The 26,755-nt window shown below is 38.8% G+C and overlaps 1 protein-coding gene across 2 annotated transcripts in view; it reads left to right on the top strand.

Moving 5' to 3' along the window:
- Window positions 1-26,755, top strand: part of LOC127443524 (intersectin-1-like) — an 89,756-nt gene that overhangs the window by 46,947 nt on the left and 16,054 nt on the right. For both annotated transcript variants that reach the window (XM_051702207.1, XM_051702208.1), the window contains 12 exons: window positions 5,458-5,567; window positions 5,679-5,884; window positions 6,077-6,198; window positions 8,961-9,280; window positions 9,453-9,633; window positions 15,133-15,338; window positions 15,701-15,783; window positions 15,919-16,085; window positions 20,008-20,053; window positions 20,707-20,828; window positions 21,182-21,305; window positions 23,008-23,199. In XM_051702207.1, coding sequence (XP_051558167.1) covers window positions 5,458-5,567; window positions 5,679-5,884; window positions 6,077-6,198; window positions 8,961-9,280; window positions 9,453-9,633; window positions 15,133-15,338; window positions 15,701-15,783; window positions 15,919-16,085; window positions 20,008-20,053; window positions 20,707-20,828; window positions 21,182-21,305; window positions 23,008-23,199 — 1,879 coding nt within the window. The remainder of the gene's footprint in view (window positions 1-5,457; window positions 5,568-5,678; window positions 5,885-6,076; window positions 6,199-8,960; window positions 9,281-9,452; window positions 9,634-15,132; window positions 15,339-15,700; window positions 15,784-15,918; window positions 16,086-20,007; window positions 20,054-20,706; window positions 20,829-21,181; window positions 21,306-23,007; window positions 23,200-26,755) is intronic.

Genomic DNA, 26,755 nt, shown 5'->3' on the forward strand with positions numbered 1-26,755 from the left:
TAAATTCTAGGGACTGTTGTGCGTGATCCCAGGAAATCAGCAGTTACAGAAATACTCAAACCAGCCCGTCTGGCACCAACAATCATCCATGCGATAATCTAATTAGCCAATTGTGTGGCAGCAGTGCAGTGCATAAAATCATGCAGATATGGGTCAGGAGCTCAGTTAATGTTCACATTAACCATCAGAATGGGGAAAAAATGTGATCTCAGTGATTTGGACCATGGCATTATTGTTGGTGCCTGACTTGTCCGTCCATTTCTTTAAAAAAAGCTAAAATCTGGGTTCCAGTGAAGCATTTACAATGGAAGAGAATGGGGCCAATCTGTGAATGTTAAAATACTCACTATTACAAAAGTATAGCCACAAGACATAAACAATATGAGTGTTAACATGATTTTAGTATGATAAAAACACTTACTAACCTTTTCTGTGTAAAGTTATTGCCAATTTTACAACTTCGTTACCATGACGTTGTAATGTCAACAAATCCTAAAACAGCTGCAAAAATTACAATTTAAACAACTTTACAGCTCAAATAATACCTGAGTTTTAATGATGAAAATTCAGCATTGGTGTAATTGATATTTTAGTTACATATTATTCCATTCACATCAGACAGTTACTTGATTACCAGGATGTTGATGCCTTTATGTGATTTAAGAACATCCTGCAAAACATACCCAGCAAAATTTACACGAGCATTGTCTTAAATAGATAAATTGGTATAAGTGGCATTTACTAGAGAAATAACTGTATCAGTAAATCTTGTTTGAAGCAGCAGACCTCACATTTACAGAGTGTGAACTTTAGAAGCCATTCAAAATTACATGTCTGGTTCATGAATTCTAAACACTCACGGCCTCTGACACTGCTTCGGTGTGTGCATGTATGTGTGTGTGTGTTTTACACTCAAATAGCTAACTCAGTATCCTTCTGGAGTCTGTATCTGTTACCAAACCGCTTGCAGTGATTTTATGAATGTTTAAATACATGCAAATTGTGCTTATGTGACATTGAGCAGAAATGTTTCGACACTGGCAAAATCGTAGTAGGCTTATAGCATAGTAGTTTTTCTAGTCTTTATGCAATAGATGTGCAAATCTGACTCCTCTAGAAAACTTGCTTATTGGTGGAATGTTATGACATCACCAGTGGTGTAGTCAGGGCCATACGCACGTATACGCCGTATGCTTTTTTCCCAGAGCTGTTTGCGTATAACGACTTCTAAGGATCAATATTTGCGTATACCCTTGGTATACCCACTTGTTTTGCTGCTTCAGAAGTCCATAATCTACTGTTGTGTTAGTTTCCCTTTAACTTTATTGGATGCTGTTTTGTTGTAATTGGTGCATTATCACTTGAATTCTGCCATTCTCCGTCCCTGACAATCATTGTCACCGCCATCATCGACTGAGGGAATTTATGACAGTGAGTAGAAAGAGAGCATCACCTTCATGCTGAAGCAGTATCAGGTAAAATTAATTAACAAAATATGCCAAACATCCTGTAAAATAAGGAATCGTCCTGTAATTAAGGGAAAAAATTGTGTTGCGTATGAAATCCATACACGATGCCGTATGTCCCGGATTTTAGCGTCACACACCCAAACTGCTGAGAATGTTTCACAAATAGAGAGAAATTGACCTGAAACACACACACCTTTCGCGTGAGTTGTGTGAGATTTCAGCTGTTGCTTTACACGGACAATCAGTGACAGTCAGCGAGTATTTTCTGTCAGAAGCAAGATAATTTTGTCAAAATCATATAGCATTCGAGTGCATGTTAATTGTGTCCCACCATTGGGATTTTAACACCAGTAAGCGCACCTATTCATGACATGCCATTACATTTTATTGCATATGTCAGAGCTCATTCTGGAAGAGAGGGAAGAAAAACTGCATTACTGCATTAATTCAAAATAAAAGTACAGTAGTACAGTTGTAGTTAGAACACTTAACATGATTTTCTTACATTTCCCTTATGATAAACACTATTTACTGCCAAAACAATGACACTAATCCAAGGAAAAATACACTGTTTTCATGTTAAGCCTTTTCTCTCCCTTTCTCTCTTCTTCCTGGTCGTTGTATTAAAGCATTTTTCATTGTAAGTTTAGTAGGTGACATTCACACTGAACGCGTTTTTGTGTCCATCCGAGCTGTTTTTCAATGTAAAGCAATGTCTCGCACAGGAACGCCTGTAAATATGGGTCATTCCTACAGTTCTGTGTCATTTAAGTCCCCATTACAAGTGTGTGTGGTATTTATATTGTTGAATTTCTCCCGATTACAATTTTGATAGGCTTGTTAAAAAAAATAAAGACTTTTTTTTAATAATGTTTCACACTTCTGTTGGCTTAAAAGTTAAATTTTAAATGATTGAAATCCTTTTCTATTGCACTGCCTCATTTTCTCATGTCCCAAAAACTTCAAACATGTATTCATTTGTGGTAAATATGTAATGTTAACACTGATAGTGGAGTTCTTTTGTGTCTCCCTTGATTTATTGGGCACCCTGTTGTGTCATGATACTGTGATCTTTCATTAAAGATATACTGTATGTTAGGAAATTACCTCACACACACTGGAGGTGTACATCACCCATTCTGCAAAATTACTTAGAGTTATTTGAAGTTTATATCTCTATTGTTTTATTTATGTTTTCCTTTATTTTGTGGTGTTAGTCATATGTGGTCAAGCATAACATGTCCACCCTGTTATGGGAAGATATATGGGAAATTAATATAATTTAAAATTTCAATATACAGTATTTATGTTAACAGAAATAATATCGTAAATATTATTTAAGAAATATGTTTCCTAGATATCAGTCACAGACCATGTAGTGGCTAATTTATCCATTGAATGTCCACCCTGTTATTGTCCACCCTGAAGCTGCCCATTTGACTGGATGGACGTCTGAATTTTGTAGTAATAGAGCTTGACCAGAATGACTTATACAATCTTCAATATGTCCCTGTAACGATGAAACATGCGTTTTATTTTTCAAAAGTTTGAAAGCCGGATTGTCACCGAATTGTAGGAATGACCCATTTACAATATGTACTGAGTTGCAGTTCTGCCGCTCTCTATACGCTGACCACGCAGTCTACAGTAACAGTAAAGTACAGTCTATAGCAGGGGTTGGCAACCTTTTTGACAAGGAGTGCCATTTTTTATTTTCCTGGTCAATAGCTGGAAATCTCAAGGATTAATAGTGGTGTGTACTTCACGTGTTGTTTTCCGAAAGCAAAAAGAAACAAATGAAACACATAATGTAGGCTGTCATCCGCGCAGCCTGACCGAAGCAAAGTGGGCACATTTACTCACATGATTAACCGAACGTGAAGAGCTGCCGGCTCGTGATGTGCGAAAGGTTTGCATGTGCTGCACAAGTCTGTTGGGTATACTGCAGTCTCGTCACATTTTAACTTGTTTAGCCTCCCATTCAGCTCATGAAAACGCTGCGTGATCATGAGAAAGGATTACATCAAGATGTAGATTGGAATGCAGGTGCGGAATTTATATAAATAAAATAGTCTACTCTCTCGCCATTGCTGGCGTGCCAGTGATTACCCCACTGCTTGCCATAGGTTGCCAACCCCTAATCTATAGTAACAGACACACCCGAACCCTCCCCCCCAGTCAGACGAACAGGGACTGGGCAATAGTAAACCACTTTTTGGTAGGACTACACCACTGGACATCACATAAGCAGTAGTGTTTCCATTGGTTTGCTAAAACACAGTCCACTTCTCTTGAGATTTCCGTGTTGTGCCTCAAACTCTTGTGACTTCTGTGAGTTATCCCCAGCAGGCATTGCAGCCTGCCTTCATGAACATAACTGCTGTGCATTTTTCACCACGCAAGTATGCGAAACATACAATTTTTAAATATAAACATGAACATTTACCAAAGTGTTGGGACAGTTTTAGCTGTCTGATATTAGTGGTTTACACCCTTTATGCTTAAAGGTGCATTCAGTAATTTTTTTCCTCATTAAAAACATTTAACTCTTAAATACATTCATTGTAATTTTGCATTATATGTAGTAAATCATGACCACTCACATTAAATTGAAGATTCCAGTCATATCAGTAACCTCATAAAAGCTGTTTTATTCTACATAGAGAGGGTCCGCACATGGGGGCTGCCGTTTTAGAATCACATGACCAGCTGAATACTACTCGCTTAATCTCAGTATCCCTCCTGTTATTTGACACTTTCACTCACTGATTAAAGTAATCATGGCAATTTCTACAATAGCATCTGAAACTGAAAACTATTGATTTTAAATGATGCTGCATCCAAGCCGCTAGGTGTCAGTGTAAGTCCAATATGACACAAAGACAAAAGTTACTGAGTGCACCTTTAAATTTCAAGAACAGTTACAAGAGGGCCTGGGTAGCTCAGCAAGTAAAGACACTGACTACCACACCTGGAGTCGCAAATTCGAATCCAGGGCATGCTGAGTGACTCCAGTCAGGCTTCCTAAGCAACCAATTGGCCCGGTTGCTAGGGTGGGTAGAGTCACGTTGGGTTAACCTCCTCGTGGTCGCCATAATGTGGTTCTCGCTCTCGGTTGGGTGAGTGGTGAGTTATGCCTGGATGCTGCGGAGAATAGCGCGAAGCCTCCACACGTGCTAGGTTTCCGTGGTAACGCACTCAACAAGCCACGTGATAAGATGCACGGATTGACGTCTCAGACGCGGAGGCAACTGAGATTCGTCCTCCGCCACCTGGATTGAGGCGAGTCACTACACCACCACGAGGACTTAGAGCACATTGGGAATTGGGCATGCCAAATTGGGGAGAAAAGGAGAGAAAAAAAAAAAGAACAGTTACAAGAATGCTGTAAATCTTTAAGAAAATACAGTTGGGCACATTAAGAAGTGGTGCTATATCCTACGAGTCCTCTGTATCATTTATATATTGAATCTAACATTTTCTAAATAATTTAAAAGTTCTAAAAATCTAAAATAAACAATAGTAACCACTTTAATTTCTAATAGCTTTGTAAAATGATCACATATAAGCTATAGTCTGCATGGCCCACAGAGTAAAATAGGGTTCCAATCAGGGTCAAAAATTAACATTTTGCCACCTGCCAATGCCTGGTGAGCTAAGAAATTTTATTAACAATGAATATTTCATAATGACTATGAAAATGCATTTTGCCATAAAATGGCTTCTAAAAAGTTACCAGCCAGTAGATCCAGTAGCAGGCGAATATTTTTGTCACATTTATCGCATAACAAGTGTTAATTTTGTACCCTGGTTCCATTATTTTTGGAAAAATAGAAACTAAGTAACTGAGACTTCAAACATATTGTCCCGAAAGCTGCGCACTTATTAGGTGCGTATGTGTTTGAGAAAGAGTGTGCAAACTGAACGAGCCCCGTTGCCCCCTATACTTCCCCTTACCTATCCTCCAATATCCAATCATGCTTTACAGGAGCTGCGAGAAATCCACAACAAACAGCAGAGGCAGAAGCAAAAGGAGTTGGAGGCTGACATCACCCAGCTGTCACATGACAGGAAGTCCACAGAGCAACAAGAGTCCAGGTGTGTTTGTATTTGTGTGACATATGATTTGTTGATGCCAGTGGATTGTAGCATTTAGTAGTGTCAATCAAACATCTAAACAGACCTTCACGTTCTCTCTCTTTCCTCCAGGTTGTCAGGAACAGATGAGGGTGTGTCTCCGGCATGGAGAGATGAAGGTTTGGGTAAAGTTCCCACTCCTCCTGTGTCCCATGCCTGGATGAGCCGAGTGAGTGAAGAGGAGAACCAAAACAGAGCTGACATACAGGACAACCTCTCTAAACTCTTCACACAGCAGCCAGGCAAACTGCAGGGCCAGTCCCCTTGGTCTATGGCAGGTGAGAGAACAAAGAATATTTAATTATTTATATTTTTACGTTTGTTTTTAGCTTGAGTCAGAGAGAGATGAATTGGATGATTTTTGTAGCTTTTTTTCTTTTTTTTTTTTTGTGTCCATATTGGGATGCGTTATGTTGACCCTTAGTGTCATAAATCCACATAACTTTTTTATTTGTCTTTGTGTGTTGTAGATAAGCTCCCGGTGACTGGTTTTAACCAGGAGAAGGTAAAAGTGGTCTACTACAGAGCACTTTACCCCTTTGAGGCCCGCAGTCATGATGAGATCACCATCCACCCTGGAGACATAGTGATGGTAAGATAGCTGTCTGTTGTAGTGTGTGTGTGTGTGTGTGTGTGTGTGTGTGTGTGTGAGTGTGTGTGTGTGTGTAAGCAGATAATTAGTTACAACTGGTTTTGTAATAAAGAAAATATTTGCATATTCTGATGGTCATTCTGATGATCTAATTGGAGAAAATATACTCCAATTAGCTTTCTAAACATACTTCTTTGTAAATCTTCTATGATGTATCTAAAGAATTATAAATGATCATAATCTTTCAGCATTTTTTTTATTTGGAAAATTATGCACCAGGATCTGCTGATAAAAAAAGTATATCTAGTAAACATTGTTTAACAAATTCAATATACTTGACTGTTACTGTAATTGTTTTCAGTACTGTTTTCTAATCAAGTCCTTTGGGTAACACAAGGAATCGTTTCAGCGCTAGAGTATGTGCATTTGAATTCTGACGTGTACTTGCCAGAGAGCGTGTGTGATTTTCTGTCTTGTTGTGCACCTGAGCACACAGTTACTGACCTTTGACCCTGCCTCTGTCCTTTCTGTGCTCACTCTGCCTGAAGGTGAAAGGGGAGTGGGTAAGTCTAGGTTTTCTGCCCCTCATCTGCCTTTGTTTCTAGTTTGTCTTTATCCTTTTTGTTGTTCTCTGTATTGTTCTTCTGTCACTGGCCTAGGACTGGCCCTGTACAGAGATCATAATATACACTCACTGAACACTTTATTAGGAACACCTGTGCACCTACTTATTCATCTGGCAGCAGTGGAATGCATAAAATCATGCAAATACGGGTCAAGAGCATCAGTTAATGTTCACACCATCAGAATTGGGAAAAAATGTGATCTGACCGTGGCATGATTGTTGATGCCTGATGGGCTGGTTTAAGTATTCCTGTAACATCTGATCTCTTGGGATTTTCATGTACTACATTCTCTAGTTACTCAGAATGGTGCCAAAAACATCCAGGGAGCGGCAGTTCTGCGGACAGAAGCGCCTTGTTTATGAGATAGGTCAACGGAGAATGGCTACACTGGTTCGAGCTGACAGAAAGGCTATGGTAACTCGGGCAACCACTCTGTACAATTGTAGTGAACAGAATAGCATCTCAGAATGCACAACACGTTGAACCTTGAGGCGAATGGGCAACAACAGCAGAAGACTATGTCGGGTTCCACTTCTGTCAGCCAAGAACAGAAAGCTGAGGCTGCAGTGGGCAAAGGCTCACCAAAACTGGACAGTTGAAGACTGGAAAAACGTAGCCTGGTCTGATGAATCTCGATTTCTGCTGAGACGCACAGATGGTAAGGTCAGAATTTTGCACAAACATCATGAATCCATGGACCAACCTGCCTTGTGTCAACAGTCCAGACTGGTGGCTGTGGTGTTATGGTGTGGGGAATGTTTTCTTGGCACAGTTTAAGGCCATTAATACCAATCAATCATCGCTTGAATGCCACAGCCTATTTGAGTATTGTTGCTGACCAGGTGCATCCCTTCATGGCCACAATTTACCCATCATCTTAATGGCTACTTCCAGTATGAAAATGCTTCCCAGTCATCTGATCTGAATCCATTCCAATAGAACACCTTTGGGATGTGGTAGAACGGGAGATTTGTAGTATGAATGTGTAGCTGACAAATCTGCAGAAATTACGTGATTCAATTATGTCAACATTGACCAGTATCTCAAAGGAATGTTTCCAACATCTTATGGAATCCATGCCATGGAGAATTGAGGCTGTTTTGAGAACAAAGGGAGGCCGTACCCAGTATTAGTATAGTGTTCCTAATAAAGTGCTCAGTGAGTGTATATGGCTACATGTCCGTATCTGTGAGTCTTTTGCAGAGATTTAAGAGGCTCAATGTTCATCGATGCCTCTGGGGTTTTCTGCCAACCCATGACCACATACACCGATCAGCCACAACATTAAAACCACATGCCTAATATTGTATAGGTCCCCCTCATGCTGCCAAAACAGCGCCAACCCGCATCTCAGAATAGCATTCTGAGATGATATTCTTCTCACCACAATTGTACAGAGCCGTTATCAGAGTTACCGTAGACTTTGTCAGTTCGAACCAGTCTGGCCATTCTCTGTTGACCTCTTTCATCAACAAGGCATTTCCGCCCACAGAACTGCCCCCCAATGGATGTTTTTTGTTTTTGGCACATTCGGAGTAAATTCTTGTGTGTGAAAATCCCAGGAGATCAGCAGTTGCAGAAATACTCAAACCAGCCCGTCTGGCACCAACAGTCATCCATGCGTTTATCTAATCAGCCAATTGTGTGGCAGCAATGCATAAAATCATGTTGAGACAGGTCAGGAGCTTCAGTTAGTGTTCACGTCAACTATCAGAATGGGGAAAAAATGTGATCTCAGTAATTTTGACCGTGGCATGATTGTTGGTGCCTGACGGGCTAGTTTGAGCGGGTTGACGCCGTTTTGGCAGCACGAGGGGGACCTACACAATATTAGGCAGGTGGTTTTAATGTTGTGGCTGATCGGTGAATAACCCATTTTCTGAATCAAAGCAACTAATTGAGTCCTTCATGTTAAAACCATGCAAAGTGATTGTGCACTGTGTATTCTGATTTGTGTGTTTGTATGCTTTCCTCCATTGTGTACAAAGGGGTATGTTTTACTGTTCAAACTCACAATGAAGCTGTTGTGGTTGCTTTAGATTACATAATTCTTCATCATTCAGAAATCTTTCCATTTTGTGTGCTTTCACATTCTCTGTTTCAAATTTACATTCTCAACAGTGTTTTTCTCATCAGGTGGACGAATCTCAGACAGGTGAACCTGGATGGTTAGGAGGAGAGATTAAAGGGAAGACTGGCTGGTTCCCTGCCAATTATGCAGAGAAAATCCCTGAATCTGATGTTCCTCTTAGTCTGAGGGCCAGTGCCGCTTCTAGCTCCACCCCTAAATTGGGCTCCCATTTGACAGCCACACCCTTGTCGACTACTGCTTCACCCATTCAACCAATATCCACAGAGCCTGCATCAATAGCCCCTCCCTCTTCAGCCACAGCCCCTCCAGGCCCCGCCGCCGCCTCGTCCTCAACATCCAGTAACTGGGCAGATTTCAACACTACGTAAGTTTACTGAAATTGTGCACATATTTGTTTCTTTGTTTGATTGGTTATTTATTTTTTCCCCTTCACTTGCTTGCAAATCTGCATTTAAGTTTAGTTATAAAAAAAAACAAATGTTTGTGTACTTGCAAAGACTTTTCATGGATTAAATGGATCATTTAAATCTATTCAGATGGCCGTCTAACTCTGCTGTGGAGAAGCAGGACAGCGACGGGTGGGACACGTGGCCGACTCAGCCCACTCAACCCTCACAGCCATCCCTGTCTGTGCCCAGCGGAGGGCAGATGAGACAGCGCTCTGCTTTCACCCCTGCCACTCTCTCTGGCTCCTCACCCTCACCTGTACTCGGACAGGTATTTGAGTGATTATTCTCTCGAATGCTTGCTCTTTCCCCAAATGCACTTTTAAACTATTTTTTAAATTGTAGTTTTTAACATCACATAAGATTTATGGTGATAAGTTCTAAAGAAATTATTAAAGCAGTATTTTTGGTTATTTTTAACCTAATATCTATGTGCTGCATTTTTGCCATGCAGTTTGATTACTACTGATAGACATTTGAATTTGTCCTTTAGAGCTTATAAGGGTAGTTGACAAATATTTTTGGGAAGTAGACAAGTCTTGTGGTGTGACATGCTATACTCTATTTTTTGGCATGAAGCCTCCACACGCGCTATGTCTCCGTGGCAACGCGCTCAACAAGCCATGTGATAAGATGCACGGGTTGATGGTCTCAGATGCAGAGGCAACTGGGATTCATCTTCCGCCACCCGGAATGAGGCGAATCACTACGCGACCACGAGGACTTAAAAAAGCGCACTAGGAATTGGGCATTCCAAATTGGGTGAAAAAAAATTTTGGTAAATACAGCCTCAGATGAACAACAACACATGATTCAGTAGCTTGTAGAATGACCATTAGCAGACATAACTTCAAGTAATAATTTTCTGTATGACTTAATCAGTCTCTCACATCATTTTGGAGAAATTTTGGCCCACTCTTCTTTACAACGTTTCTTCAGTTCATTGAGGTTTGCGGGCATTTGTTTATGCACAGCTCTCTTAAGGTCCCACCACAGAATTTCAATCGGGTTGAGGTCTGAACTTTGACTGGGCCATTGCAACACCTTGATTCTTTTCTTTTTCAGCCATTCTGTTGTAGTTTTGCTGGTGTGCTTGGGATCATTGTCCTGTTGCATGACCCAATTTCAGTCAAGCATTTGCTGTCAGACAGATGGCCTCACATTTGACTCTAGAATACTTTGGTATACAGAGGAGTTCATGGTCGACTCAATGACTGCAAGGTGCTATGGTCCTGTGGCTGCAAAACAAGCCCAAATCATCACCCCTCCACCACTGTGCTTGAAAGTTGGTATGAGGTGTTTGTGCTGATATGCATAATGCTGTGCATTATGGCCAAACATCTCCACTTTGGTCTCGTCTGTCCAAAGGACATTGTTCCAGAAGTCTTGTGGTTTGTTCAGATGCAACTTTGCAAACCTAAGCCATGCTGCCATGTTCTTTTTAGAGAGAAGAGTCTTTCTCCTGGCAACCCTTCCAAACAAACCTTACTTGTTCAGTCTTTTTCTAATTGTACTGTCATGAACTTTAACATTTAACATGCTAACTGAGGCCTGTAGAGTCAGAGATGTAACTCTTGGGTTTTTTGCAATTTCTCTGAGCATTGCACGGTCTGACCTTGGGGTGAATTTGCTGGGACGTCCATTCCTGGGAAGATTGGCAACTGTCTTGAATGTTTTCCACTTGTGAATAATCTTTCTCAGTGTAGAATGATGGACTTTAAATTGTTTGGAAATTGCCTTATAACCCTTCCCAGGCTGATGGGGAGCAACAATTGCTTCTCTAAGATCATTGCTGATGTCTTTCCTCCTTGGCATTGTGTTAACACACACCTGAATGCTCCAGACCAACAAACTGCTAAAACTTCAGCTTTTATAGAGGTGGTCACACTTGCTGATGATCAATTAATAAAGGGCATTTGATTAGCAGCACCTGGCTACTACTTAGCCTCTTAATTCCTATGGAAGCACTAAGGGTGTACTTCGTTTTTCACACATGGATTCTCCATTTTGGCTTTATTTTTGTTAAATAAATCATGACACGGTGTAATATGTCATGTGTTGTTGTTCATCTGAGGTTGTATTTACCTAATTATAAGACCTGCTAAGAACCAGATGATTTTTTATTATGTCCTGATACGTAAAACTATAGAATTCAGGGAGGGTGTACTTTCTTTTTCCCATGACTGTGTATGTATGTGTGTGTGTGTGTGTGTGTGTGTGTGTTATATATATATATATATATATATATATATATATACACTGTGTATTGGTAGGCCTACATGTTTTTTGTTTGCATGCAAAATTTGTACTCTTTAGAAGTATTTACATTAGGGATGGGCAATTTTTATGGTGGTGAGGGCCAACATTTTTTCTCTTTTTTCCCAAGGGGCCGGATTACAAATATGCACACTCACATTGTTCACTCCTTACTCAATTTCGTAACTATTGTGGGTAATCTATGTAATCTAATGCAATGTTTTTTTTATTATTTTTTATTTTATTTTTTTTTATTAACTATTAAAACTAATATATACAGTACAATATACAATTCAAATCAACAAATTCATGTTCAGTTGACAAGCAGTTTTATTTCAACAATACATATTATCAAGAAAATTAAATGTCTCATTTGTATTGTCTGCACATTTCCAACAACGATTCTGTTTTCACCCCACCTCAGAAAACTTTTATAGGTGCTGATTCAAATAAACATTCAAAGTTAAAATACAAATATTATCACAGAAATTCAAATATTAGCATCAAAAACAATTCTCAATACAACAACAGAACATTTGAGTGCATAAAGACAAAACATTTCCGCACCACACCACCCCCTCAACACACACACACACACAGACCAATCAGTTCCAATGTGAAACACATTCTCACTGTTGACAAGTATTTTCAACAATCTGATAGGCCATCCATCACAATAGCGTTTCCACCTCTGATCTTTCATGGCAGATTTCATAGGTTTCTCTGTGAAAATGGTAAACTGATGAACTATTTCCCATTACGACTTGAAAACGCAGTTTTTGTAGTAAATCTTTTTGGTTTCTATTACTCATTTTGGCAAACATGAACTGTTTAGAACAAGCAAACTCTCCAGGTCGATAGCAGTAATAACATCCTAGCCTGAGCGCAGTCTTCACATTAATCTTGCTAGTTCCAGTACCTTGTTAATGCGTAACAAGGTACTGGAACTTTATAAAAATGGAAAAGGATATAAAAAGATATCCAAAGCCTTGAAAATGCCAGTCAGTACTGTTCAATCACTTATTAAGAAGTGGAAAATTCGGGGATCTCTTGATACCAAGCCACGGTCAGGTAGACCAAGAAAGATTTCAGCCACAACTGCCAGAAGAATTGTTTGGGATACAAAGAAAAACCCACAGGTAACCTCAGGAGAAATACAGGCTGCTTTGGAAAAAGACGGTGTGGTTGTTTCAAGGAGCACAGTACGACGATACTTGAACAAAAATGAGCTGCATGGTCGAGTTGCCAGAAAGAAGCCTTTACTGCGCCAATGCCACAAAAAAGCCTGGTTACAATATGCTCGACAACACCTTGACACGCCTCACAGCTTCTGGCACACTGTAATTTGGAGTGACGAGACCAAAATAGAGCTTTATGGTCACAACCACAAGCGCTATGTTTGGAGAGGGGTCAACAAGGCCTATAGTGAAAAGAATACCATCCCCACTGAAGCATGGTGGTGGCTCACTGATGTTTTGGGGGTGTGTGAGCTCTAAAGGCACGGGGAATCTTGTGAAAATTGATGGCAAGATGAATGCAGCATGTTATCAGAAAATACTGGCAGACAGTTTGCATTCTTCTGCACGAAACCTAAGCACAAGGCCAAGTTGACCCTCCAGTGGTTACAGCAGAAAAAGGTGAAGGTTCTGGAGTGGCCATCACAGTCTCCTGACCTTAATATCACCGAGCCACTCCGGGGAGATCTCAAATGTGCAGTTCATGCAAGACGACCAAAGACTTTGCATGACCTGGAGGCATTTTGCCAAGACGAATGGGCAGCTATACCACCTGCAAGAAATTGGGACCTCATAGACAACTATTACAAAAGACTGCACACTGTCATTGATGCTAAAGGGGGCAAAACACAATATTAAGAATGAAGGATATGCAGACTTTTGGGTCATTTTAATTTTTTTCTTTGTTGCCATGTTTTGTTTTATGATTGTGCCATTCTGTTATAACTTACAGTTGAATGTGAATCCCATAAGAAATAAAAGAAATGTGTTTTGCCTGCTCACTCATGTTTTCTTTAAAAATGGTATGCATTTTCTCCAAGGGTATGCAAACTTTTGAGCACAACTGTACATACAGCAGGGGTCGGCAACCTTTTTGACATGGAGTTCCATTTTTTTATTTTCCTGGTCAATGGCTGTGCTGAAACATGCAAATGTATGCAATTTTCCACTTGTGAAAATGTTTGTTTAGCATTTTTCTAAATTAATCATTTATTTTTCATTACAAATTATATTATCAGCATAACAGTTTGAGTGAAAATTTTGTGCAAAACCCGTTGATTATGATATAATCATGATCTTGCATGTGAATTTTCACAGAGCATCATGTGAAAGTGCTTTAATGAAAGAAAACCTGTCCTTTTGTACAAAATGAGTTAACACAGTTAATGTCACAAATTTGCTTATTTGATTACTGATCACGAAATTGTGTGGAATCTTAAATATTTCTTATATTATGCCATTGTAATCATGTAATCACTAGCACACAAGCAACGGCGAAAGAGGAGTAGACTATTTTATTTATATGAATTCCGCACCTGCATTCCAATCTACATCTTGATGTAATCCTTCCTCATGATCACGCAGCACGTTTTCATCAGCTGAATTGTAGGCTAAACACTATTAAAATGTGACAAGACACACACTGCGCATGCAAGCCATTCACGCATCACAAGCCGATCAACTATTTAGCCCTTTTCTGTGAATCGCACCTGCAAAATCCTAAAACGTTATTTCCAATTTTAAGTTATATTTTGAATAGACTTTTGAACCCCATGATGTGGGTTTATGTTTAATCTTTGATTCGTTTAATGTAATTTTGAGTGTGACTATGGTTTAAGGAGGGTGTACCTGTATGCTGGGTTGGAAACCTCAAGGATTAATAGTGGTGTTTTTCTTAGTACTTCACATGTTGTTCTGAAAACAAAAAGAATCAAATGAAACACAGAATGTAGGCTGTCATCTGCGCAGCCTGACCAAAGCAAAGCGAACACGTTTACTTGCGCGATTAACCGAACATGAAGCGCTGCCGGTTCGTGATGTGTGAATGGCTTGCATGCGCTGCACGGGTATGTTGGGTATACTGCAGTCTTGTCACATTTTAACTTTTTGTTTAGTCTCCCATTCAGCTCATGAAAACACGCTGCGTGATCATGAGGAAGGATTACATCAAGATGTAGATTGGAATACATTTGCGGAATTTCATATAAATAAAATAGTCTACTCCTCTCTCGCCGTTGCTGGCGTGCCAGTGATTACCCCTTCCATAAGTTGCCGACCTCTGACATACAGTTTGTAAACGTCATATGACAGTTCATTAGTTGACAGAATTCGAGAGTCAGATTCACTTTTAGTACTGCTGAATCATGCTCTGAGGTTTATACGGGAATATGCTCACAGCTTGTAGAAATATTAAATGTGATTTTATCAGCCCTTAGTGCTTTCAGCATTAGCTTTTTTACATGATTGATTTCAATGAGTGTACTCCATCTCTTTTTCAGGGCGAGAAGGTGGAGGGTCTACAGGCGCAGTCTTTGTACCCGTGGAGAGCAAAGAAAGACAATCACTTGAACTTCAACAAGAGCGATGTGATCACCGTACTGGAGCAGCAGGATATGTGGTGGTTCGGGGAGGTCCAGGGACAGAGAGGCTGGTTCCCCAAATCGTACGTCAAACTCATCTCTGGGCCTGTCCGGAAATCGATGAGGTGTGTATTAGTGACGGATGGATCAATAGCAGGATGGGGTGGAACTGAGAGTGGAGTTGCACATCAAACGAGAATAGGAAAGACGAGAAAATTCATCAATGAAGTGAAACTAATCCCCTATGAATATTGTCCAGTGTTTTTCGTGCCAAAACTGATTATATACAGTCCTAACCCTATATCAAAACACATTTTCATTAGGCTGTGCAGAAAGTTTATAATCATTATTCTATGTGTAATACAAATTTGAATTTTAAGGATCTGTTTGCTGTTTTAATGTTTAGCCCGTAGGATGATTATTGTATAATTTGATATTTAGCTCAGATTTTGATGTTAAACATGTGAATGCTGTTGTTCTGTTTCAGTATCGAGTCTGGCTCCTCAGACAGCCCTCCCAGTGTTAAGAGACCCAGCCCCTCTCCAAACAAACCCACGGATCTCGGGGAAGGTAGGAAAACACACAAACACCACAAATAAACACATATACTATATATACATGCTCATAATGAGTTTTATCACTTTCTCTCTTTCTTTGTACCTCTTTTAATTGTTTTGAATATATGATTTTGGTGTGGCATTACAGAGTATGTGGCCATGTATACATATGAAAGCAGTGAGCAGGGTGACCTGACCTTCCAACAGGGTGATATCATCACAGTCACAAAGAAAGAAGGAGATTGGTGGACTGGCACAGTGAGCGGGAAGACTGGAGTTTTCCCATCCAATTATGTTAAACTAAAAGAATCTGAGGTAATGTCTTGAAATCCATCTATAAAAGCATCATGAGCATCATTAGTGAAAGAAAATACTTTATATGCACATTTCCATAGAGCAGGGCTTCCCAAACTTTTTTTTTTATGTCAGCTAAACCCCTTTTACCTTAATAATTTACTTGAAGTAATCCCCGCTCTTTTAAAGGTGCAATATGTAAGATTCAGAAACCCTTGTTATTAATGACACCTGTGGCCGTTAAGTGAACTGCAGCCAGCTGCCACACTCCATAGGGACGCGAGCATCGGCCAAAACGATGACGTAACGTACAAAGAGACAATGTGATTCACCGGCATCATGCTGACAGATGAGGTAGCGTAATCAAAATTACACAGTTATGATTGTTTTACTACAAACTTTGAGACTGTATATTATATTTGACTCTCCAGTGCTGGAATAGGGCTAAAACAAAGTGTAGATATAGGTCTGACTATGCGAGACTGTAGTTTGAAATAATCACTTTTCTTTGCATGATACATTGACTGCATTTATACGATAGCCTATGTCGGCGTTAGCTAGCTAGCCAGCTTTATCAATAGCTGTTAGCTAAATTTGGTTGATGATGACAGTAGCTGTTTATAAAATAGACTGTACATTATAAATATGTTGACACAATTCAGTATTGATGTGATTCCATCATTTTGATATATCGATGCACTATTGTTTTATAATAATAGAATGTATATATTTTCTGAATAACCAAGTTACGTTACACTAATGAGTGGAGCTTTTTGCATTATCTTGAACATTGTCTAGCATTAATTTAATGTGTTATTGTAGTTTTCCTTGCTGAATAATTACATATTAACATTGTTTATGACAGTTACTGTGCAGGCAAGATCAAGTTAGCTAAAATTACACAGATCAATCCTTACGGCACTATATTTCACATGCTTTGCAGTTACGTAAGCTTACCTGTCTAATAAGAAGAATGCCAATTCAGGGTCGGTTTTGATCCCCAAAACCGAACGAAGGTCCCTCCAGGAATCAAATGTCCTGCCGATGTTCACTCTAGTTTTCGCTTGACCACGATCATGTTTCTGCTTAGCATGTTTTTTTTTGGGCTTACTCTGAGTTTGTGTAGGAGTCGGTGTTGTGTTTGGAGCCAGACGTTTGCTGGATTCCATCTCTAAGATAACGTTACCTAGTGTTGCAGTTTGTTATTGCTGTTGAATAGCGTAAGAGAATCTATTACTGTCTGAGGCAAGGCTCTCGGGAGCGCACATAAACGTCACATACTTTGGATTTTCCCAGCAAAATCGACCTGCTCCCTTCGCGTGAAAATCAGTCTACAGGCCTTAATAGGCAACCTAGGTAGTCCGGGAAGGGCTAATTTTTTAGGTTGCGTTACAAGCCGTTCACACATTGGCAAAAAAATGGCGAATATTACATGAAAATTGTTACATATTGCACCTTTAAGTATTGTCAACCTTTCTAAATGTTTCGAACCTTTACATTTTAATTAACCTTTATTAAATATCTATGATTTTCTTATAATATTTATACATTTTATTCTATTTATTTCACCACATCATATAATCCTTATCCATCACATTAGTAAAATTTACAACAAAAAACTTGTTAACTCTTTAAGCTCGGATAAAAAAATAATAATTATCAAAATATTAATAGCTAGTCTTGACTAACACAAAATAGGTGTCATTTGAAAGCTTAGAAGCTCTACTCTCCGATGCATGCAGCCATTATGACCAAAACTGAACAAGCGCTTTGAAATTTGCAGACAAATCAGAAGTGTTCCGTTTTGATAATTTCTAAAAAAATATTGCACTGTATATATTATTGCAGTCAGTAAAAACATCAAACTCGTCAAATAGCCATGTGTCATATATTGTAGAAAAGCTCACGAAAAGAAGAATACAACCAGTCTATTTGTTTTACTCACAAACAGAAACATAATAGCTAAGTATATGTCTTTGGCAGTTATGTTGTTGTTGCTTATATGCCCCGTTTTCGATTATAACTTCACGAAAAATAAACTGAATATAAAATATCACATGCCATTAATTAGAAGAGGTGATTATCTTTCAAACGAGCACACACACAAAGGTAATTGGATGCACAGATCATTAGATAATCCACACGAAACACGTTACATATGGCCACCAGGAGATGGTGCCATGTAAATGACACAGATTCGATGCAGACTCCAGTCAAAAGGCACTCATTCTGTAAAATCTCATTACTAAAATCATGACTGCATGCTATGCAAACCTTTAGTCACTGTTGCATTTGCATGTGTAATTTTTTTATGTACAATTATTATGTTTTATTTGTTTGGAGAGGCTTTTGGACACATGAAGATGGTTTTTGTAATGCTATAACTTTTGTTTGCATTGTGGTATCAACACAAAATCACAGTTGACTGTTTCCATTCCGGGCCAGAATTTCTGTTTATGTTTTGGCCTGTGTGATCCCGCCCACTGCCCACTCACCAGTAGTATTTCGACACCGCCGGGTTGCCAGATTTGAACAAGTTTTCAGGCAAACAACACTGTGTGCTGCAGCCATGGAAGCCAGCAAACGATCTGATGTAGTAAAACAAGGATAAATATTGGAGATGCCTTTGGAAGATGGAGACAGCTTAAAGCCCAGAAATCCTTTAAAACGGATGCTGAGTTGGCTAATTTGCATGTCAACATTCTGGCAACCCACATGAGCTTCGAGTCTGGGGCGGGGCAGTCAACTCTCCAATATTTTGAATTTGGACTGTAGTACCCATTTCAAATGCTTATTATCAATCTTACGTATAGCACCTTTAATTTTGAGTATGCTGCTGAAATAGGATATCTTTATGAACACCTTCAGAGCATAAATGGTTAAATGGTCTTTTTATCTGTTATTTCTGTTTTCATTTCCCTGATAACTTTATAAACATGCAATTTCAATATTTAGTCTATATAATATCCAATATTTCCCTTTTCATTGAAGTAACAAAGCCAGGGCTGTAGCAACCATTATAACTCGGGGTGGGGTTGTGTCCCCTTTACTTCTAGAAATATTTTTAGGAAATTAGACATTGTATTTATATTTTTAGGAAGTTATACATTATATTTTAAAAGTTTCAGTAGCCGTGCAAGAAAACAGTAGCTAGCCACCTAAACGACATATTTAAGACCCAGCCGAAGCCTCTGTCAACCGGTCGGCTCTGCAGTGAACCGAACCAACGCACAATTGGTTAACTGTGCAGGCCAAGGAGGTACAGCCATCAGCTATTGCTTTCTGGACTATGGGGCAATCAATGTCAGGTTAATGACTTCAAGGTTATTTTTCAAATATGATTGCATTGCTGATAATGAAAGTAATTTGAATGTCATAACATTGTATTTAGAGTAGCGTGTAATTTACTTTTGCATTAAAAAGTGTGTATTTCTCATCAGGTTAGAGCGCTCACTCTCTAGCGTTGTCTCTTTCAAATACATGTACACCGCATATGCACGAGAGAGAAAGAGGGTGAACCTGCATAGACACAATTGATGTGTTGGTTAAAGTTGTGTTCTTTCTGGGGTTTTTTATTTGTCAAATGACGGACAATGTTTGGATTTATCCGTCAATGTTTTTAAAATTTGGTAAATGAACCCCCATTTGGGAAACCCTGGCATAGAGAAATAGTAAAAAAAATAATTTATTAAAATCAGAACAGTAAAATCATCTGAGTAACTCATATTTTCAAAAAACCTTTAGTTTTAATGTCTGGCTTTTAGGTAGTTTTCACAACATGCAAATGATTTAGTCAAATAGACACTTTTACGTTTTGAATGTTAATTTATACCTGTTGCACAGCCTGTGTTGGAGCATTTGTATTGTAGTCAAATAATGGATGGAAAGTTTTAAACCAATGAAATCAGTATAACAGCGTTCTTTGTTCTGTCTCTCTGCCTAGGGTTTGGGATCTGCTGGAAAAACGGGAAGTTTAGGGAAGAAACCAGGTGGGTGCTGATAACCATGCAATAACACTACTGTGAAACCTTGAAATCTCTACCATAAGGATTTCATGTTTGAAAATGGTTGTTGTCTAAGTAACGTTTCAGAATGCTTTCTTTGGTTTAAAGTAGAGGTAGACCGATATATCGGTTTTACCGATTAATCTGTGCCGATAGTTCCAAAAAGCAACTATTCGGCACCGATTAATCGGCAAAAATCTATGCCGATAGTTGCAGATTATTTTTTTTAGTATTATTTTTCCTCCCTGTTCCTCTGTGGCCGGCTTTGGAGGATTCTACAGTTAGAACAGCTTGGTTATATAACAGCAGCCTCTAGACGTCAAATAGAAACAATCACTGACACCTCATGGGGATTTACTGTATCTAAATCTGTCATCATTGACAATATATTAATCCATATTTTGTTATTTTTATTAGATAATTAAGTGTTCTAAATTGAAGCAAGGTCATGCAAAGTAAAATGTGACTATATAAAAATGTGCCCCATGGGCACATACATCTTATCTCCAACTCATATCTTGTGAAAAATAATAAATCGTAATCCTCATTAAACCTAATTTGGTAAATATGTATATGAGAGATTGATCCTATAGTCCAGCCCTTCTCTCCTCTTACCTGTGTTTCTCCTCTGTATTCAGAGATTGCCCAGGTGATTGCCCCTTACACAGCCACCGGGACAGAGCAGCTCACTTTAGCACCTGGCCAGCTCATTCTCATTCGCAAGAAAAACCCAGGAGGCTGGTGGGAAGGAGAACTTCAGGTCTGGAAAAACACAAACAGACATGCTATTAAATACACCCACACTTTGTGCCACATTAACACAAACCTTTTACACCTTTTGCATGTTTTTCTAACAAAATACCAGAAAAGCTTTTGATATAATCACTGTAGTTATAGAAACAGCATGTATTTGACTCTCTGTAATGTTACCTTTAGTTATTTGTAGGTTTTAATCAATTATGACATTCATTGTTTGTTTCAGTACTTGTGTGTTAATATCGATATGGCTATTAGCGAGACATAACCACTGTCCTTCTGATTTTCTTGTGTTTAGATTTTGTGCTGAAACTGATTGAAATTCACTTAATCATCCACTGCTCTTTATTTCTGCAGGCAAGAGGAAAGAAGCGTCAGATTGGCTGGTTTCCAGCTAATTATGTGAAATTATTGAGCCCCAGCACCAATAAAACCACACCCACAGATCCAAACCCACCCAAGCTGCCAACACCCAATGCAGGTACAAGCCAGAGAACTTGTACACAAAAAAAAAAAAAAAAAAAAAAGGGGGCCTCCCAGTGTGTCTCATTGAATGATGTCTTAATTTTTTTACTTAATGAACGCTTATTTACTCATGTAGTTTAGTACAGGACTAAGTCTACAGGGATGTGCAAAGGTAAATAGATACCATAAAAGCCCCAATATACTTCCGGAGAAGTTCTTTGTTCTTCGTTCAGGGGTAAAAAGAAGTTCGAAACACCCAAGCAACGGTATACTGTTTTCAAACATTCAGACACCCACCACACCGCTGTGGGAGCAGTTTCGAAGTACATTTAAATATGAGGACGCTCAGTAAAACCTTTACAAAAGTGACATCAAAATGTGTTACCAATGACTTTATGTCTCATTCTACGAGCAGAATTCACTTGAGGTCAGTAAAAGAAGTTGTTTTATCCACTCGATTATAATTTAAAGTAATATATATGCAGTAGAAAATTTGTCTTGTTTACATTCTGAATTAATGACGCTAACACACTATACATGGCCATTATATGAGCCGATTACACTCTGTTATTGTAATTTGTGATGACACTGATACTACTGCATATATTGGTGTATAAAAGAGTGTTAATGGGAAAATACAGACAAGAGAATGATAGGCATACATATCTTACTATGGGCAGATGTGTGAATGGCTTTCACTGCAGAAGGCACATGAGTGAAGCAGCATATAAAACAAAAAAGTGAATGTGCATGTAAGAGTATTTGAGTAGATTTGATTCCTTTTGTAGACTGCATAGTAGAAACGCATGACATGTTCTTGGAAAATGTAGGTAAATTTGCTCCAGCTCGCTAATAACTGCCACCGGTGTGTTCATGTTGACTGATCTTGACTTACTGAACAGCGTGAACGGGAATTAGCTGTCGGACTCAAAGTAGGGGAGTTACACCTACCAATGATGTGGACCAATGGCAGTAAGAAGGTGTTTAGCAGCCAGTAAGAAGTGTTCCTAAAAGTTTGCCCTGGTGAGCTGTGATGAACCACCAAAACGAACTCAATTACACATTTGCTAAATTTGTTCTAAATAATGTCACACCCGTTCATTGTTCGATTCCGTATGCAGTATATCGAGGCATTAAAAGGGTGTTTTTTCAACATGCTCGCATGCATGGATAGTTGGATCCTGATTTGAACAATGCTGATTAAATAACTGACCTAATTTTGTCAATAACTATGCTGTTATTTTTCCAGTAATTTATTCAAAAAAAAATTCAGAAATTGTGATTGTCAATTAAAATACCCCAAATATCAAAAGCTGGTGTGGTCATTTTCCTACATCAGAACATTTTGCCAACTCCTGATTGCAGAACTCCCTCAACTTTATAATGTTTAGGGCTTTCTAGCATTCGTGCAATTTTTTTTTTATTAGATCCCCAGTATTGTTGAATTGGCCATGAAATGTCCATTTGTCGAAATGTCAAACCTGTACATAGATTACACTGTAATATCAACATACTTTTTACCCATGCAATTTGCATCCAGAAAACCAACCACAGTTTAAATCCATAAATATTTAAAGCTGCTGAATTTTTCCATGTTGATTCTTTTCTGCAAATAGGCAAGAGTTGGAGTTGTAAATTTTATGCTAATATATTTGAAAGATGTGTTTTCGTGTACCTCAATTGATGATGTATTGATTGTCTGTGTTTGCCCACCACAGTGTGCCAGGTGATTGGCATGTACGACTACACGGCTCAAAATGATGATGAGCTGCCTTTCGGGAAGGGCCAAATCATCAACGTGTTGAGCAGAGAGGATCCTGATTGGTGGAAAGGAGAGCTGAATGGTTCTGTCGGCCTTTTCCCATCAAACTACGTCAAGCTGACCACCGACACAGACCCCAGCCAACAATGTGAGTCTTTTCTCCTCTCTTACACACACTTTCACTATACTTCTCTCTATCCTGCCTAATTGAATTTCAGATATCATATAAATTCAGTTCCCTTTGCAAACATGTTCAAGTTGGAAAATTAGATCCAGTTAAAGAATTTGTTCGCCCAAAAATGAAAATTCAGTCATTGTTTACTCACCCCTGTTTTGTTATAACCTTATATGACTTTCTTTTTCTTAACACAAAGGGAGAAATTGTGAAAAAAAAATTGTGATCAGTGATCGCAGTTTATGGTGACCACCTCTTCAAGCTTCAAAAGAATGCAAAAGTATAATTCAGAAGTCTAATAAATTATTCCATGTGACTCATGATTGTTATGAAAGCATATGATAAGGCTTGGCGAGAAACAAACCGAAAACTAATGTATTATTTAGTGAAAATGTTCACTGACCCTTGATCACCTGTGCACGTTCATGATAGGGCATGAGAGCAAGAGTTCATGCAGCCCCCTCACATTGTGGCATTCAAGCGAAAACCTATCCAAAAACAGGTCCGCCGCAGCGATATAACAACAGAACACAGCACAGCTGAACAGAGAACAGAACTTACTAAACATGTCAGAGTTTATAGTCGAAGAATTAATGCATTTCTATGCCCAGCCTTGTTTTTTTTAATGGAGTACTCGGAAATCAAACTGAAACACAGAGGAGGCTACAGGTAGCCACAGTCACATCATGTCCTAACCTGACGGCAAACAACACACGATAAAAGGTATATTTTCTATGGTAATCAGAGTTTTTGTCCTAACCAGCCATGATGTGTGACCGTACATTCTATTGATAGCTTTTCTATTTTCGGCATCGCGCGGGTAACTCCGTCCGCTGTGAACTGGCACCGGTCCAAAAACTTTCAAAAAAATAAGGCTGGACATAGAAATGCATCAGTTCTTCGACTAAAAACTCTTCAGACATATTTAGTAAGTTCTGCTTTCTGTTTTGTGTGCAGCTGTGTTGTGTTCTTTTGTCGCTATCACTGTGGAGGACGTGTTTTTAGATAAACAAATGAGTTTTTCTTAAACGCCCCAATGTCACAAGGGGGCTTCGTGAACTGTTGCTCTCGTGCCCTATCATGAATGCCACAGGAGATCAACAGTCAATGAACATTTTCACTAAATAATACATTCGATTTTGGTTTGTTTCTTACCAAACCTTATCGTATGCTTTCATAACTATCATGAGTCTCATGGAATAATTATTAGACTTCTGAATTATAGAGGTGGTCACCATAAACTGCCATTGTATGATATCACTGTGTACAAATTTTTTTCACAATTTATTTTTTTGTGTTAAGAAAAAGAAAGACAGACATATAGGGTTATAACAACACAGGGGTGAGTATACAATGACTGAATTTTAATTTTTGGGTGAACTATCCCTTTGAAGTCTATAACACTTCCATAATAAACATTGCAGCCTATTTGAGGACCTTCTCAAAGTTAGCTTAAGTTATCTCCTCGTGGTGTGGTGAGTTATAGAGCATCCAATGACCAGTCCTTATCCTCTACCACACTGAAGCCCCTCCTTTCCAAGCAACCTCTCACCTCCATGTTGTAGAGCATTACGTAGAACGACCTCATCTCTCTCTCTCAGCCTGCATGCTCGTGTCCTTGTCATTGTGGTGTCCTGTGAAAAGTGTCTTGCGGAGTCCATTTAGTTCTCCTAGCTCGTAAAGATTATTGCACATTGTGTTTTTTTTTTTTCTTTTTCTTTTTTTTTTTTTTTTTTTTTTTTTGTTTTTTTTTTTTGCTTATGTGCTGTGTTTTCCTCTTTCTAGGACTCTTATGTTGCCCATATCCCACTCAGCCTTGAAAGTCCTCAAAGCGACCCACTATCCCTTAAACTGTGCCCAGCGGGATGATGGGAGATGGAACATTGATCATGTGACTGCCCCCCCCCAGCTGGCTTTGTGGCCAGAAGAGACAAATACTACAGAGAGCAATCATTAACAACAATATTCCGAACCCTAGACACTCGGCAAAATTTCCAGCCAGCATCCTTCGCATTTAAGCAATTGAATAAACAAGAATGCCTACTATTTGAAGGATTTCTTTCCTTTTTTTTTTTTTTTTTTTTTTTTTACAAATTCATGAAATTAATCATTCACACTGAATTTGTATTATGAATTAAAACACTAATCAAATGAAAATGCTGGATAGTGGGTCCTTTTGTGGCTTTCTGTGATGTAGTCCCAAAGCCCCGCCTCTGTAGGTAAAAAGCCGTTTTGAAACGACCAATCAAAATGGTTCCATTCAGTGTTAAGTTCCACCACTCCATCTTATTAATGCATGCTTTTTGCTCCTTCAAGCTCTGCCCCTCCCTGATTCCACATTGGATCATAGCACCACAGAATGACCCACTATTCATGAGTCATGACGTAACGGGGTGCAGTAACAAACATGTGTCATAACTTACGTGCTTATTAGTGTCATTGCAAACTCATTAGAGCTCTGATATGTGGATTTGAGACTAAGTGATGTGTACTGCATATCCGACCAATTACAATATCAAGATTTCACATTAAACGGCGTACTTTTCGCCATTTGGGATGCCAAAATTAAAAACAAGTCACAATAAGTTATCTTTAAATATGTCACATTTTAAGTGTCGACAAAAGGTCGGATATGTTTGGACTTCATGTAGAATACTATTGTGTGTCATTCAGAACAACCCCCTCCCCTCACCTCACCCCTCCAGTACACACAGGTGCTGTCAATCAATTTGACGGACAGGATGGACTTTCATCCATTCATCCAGTCCAGTCACATGCCTCTATGTGTCATTGTTTGTTACATGTTCACACCAAAACAGTGGATGAATAGATTTGTGTTGTGTGCTTGATTTTTTTGTTTCATGTTTGTTTAGTAGTGTCTGTGTGACAGGGTTGAGAATTGGTGATGCAAACCAAAAAATAACTGCATAACTGCCACTTAAGCATAATGGTACAGTGGTAGACAAATGTACGTACACGTTGTATTGGGAGTAATGCACGTGTGACGGGTTCCCTCACCTATTCAGAAGAATAATTGGGGTTTCTGAGGGTTAAATGTTAATTTCCTGTATAATTGTATTTCCCATGTAGATGAATGAATGCTTTGGTTTTGTATTCTTAATCTTTTATCGTTTACTGTCCTTATGTTGATTGAATTTGCAATTATTTCTGAAATGTTGATGTTGCTTTAAAGAACACTATATTTCAAGTTGCTCTTAATAAAATGGCTAACTATTTTTTATAATGATCAAAAATTGTTATGCATAGTGTTTTAAAAAATAATATCCACTGTAGTATGTAGTCAAAACAGTCCTTTTTTCGGAAAACGTACAAATGTAAAACAAAAAATTACAACTTTAGACTTTTTGTCGGATTTTGAAATTTGTCATGCTTTGACTGAAACTTTATTGAACTGAGCAAACAGCATCAAGGGAAAATTAATCTACTTGAATAATACCCTTATAATCACAAATGCTTATGAATAACTAGAAGTTTACAATAAATAAAAAAATAAAATAGACTGGGATTT

The sequence above is a fragment of the Myxocyprinus asiaticus genome, chromosome 7 (assembly GCF_019703515.2).
Source record: "Myxocyprinus asiaticus isolate MX2 ecotype Aquarium Trade chromosome 7, UBuf_Myxa_2, whole genome shotgun sequence".
In the NCBI taxonomy this organism is placed as follows: Eukaryota; Metazoa; Chordata; class Actinopteri; order Cypriniformes; family Catostomidae; genus Myxocyprinus; species Myxocyprinus asiaticus.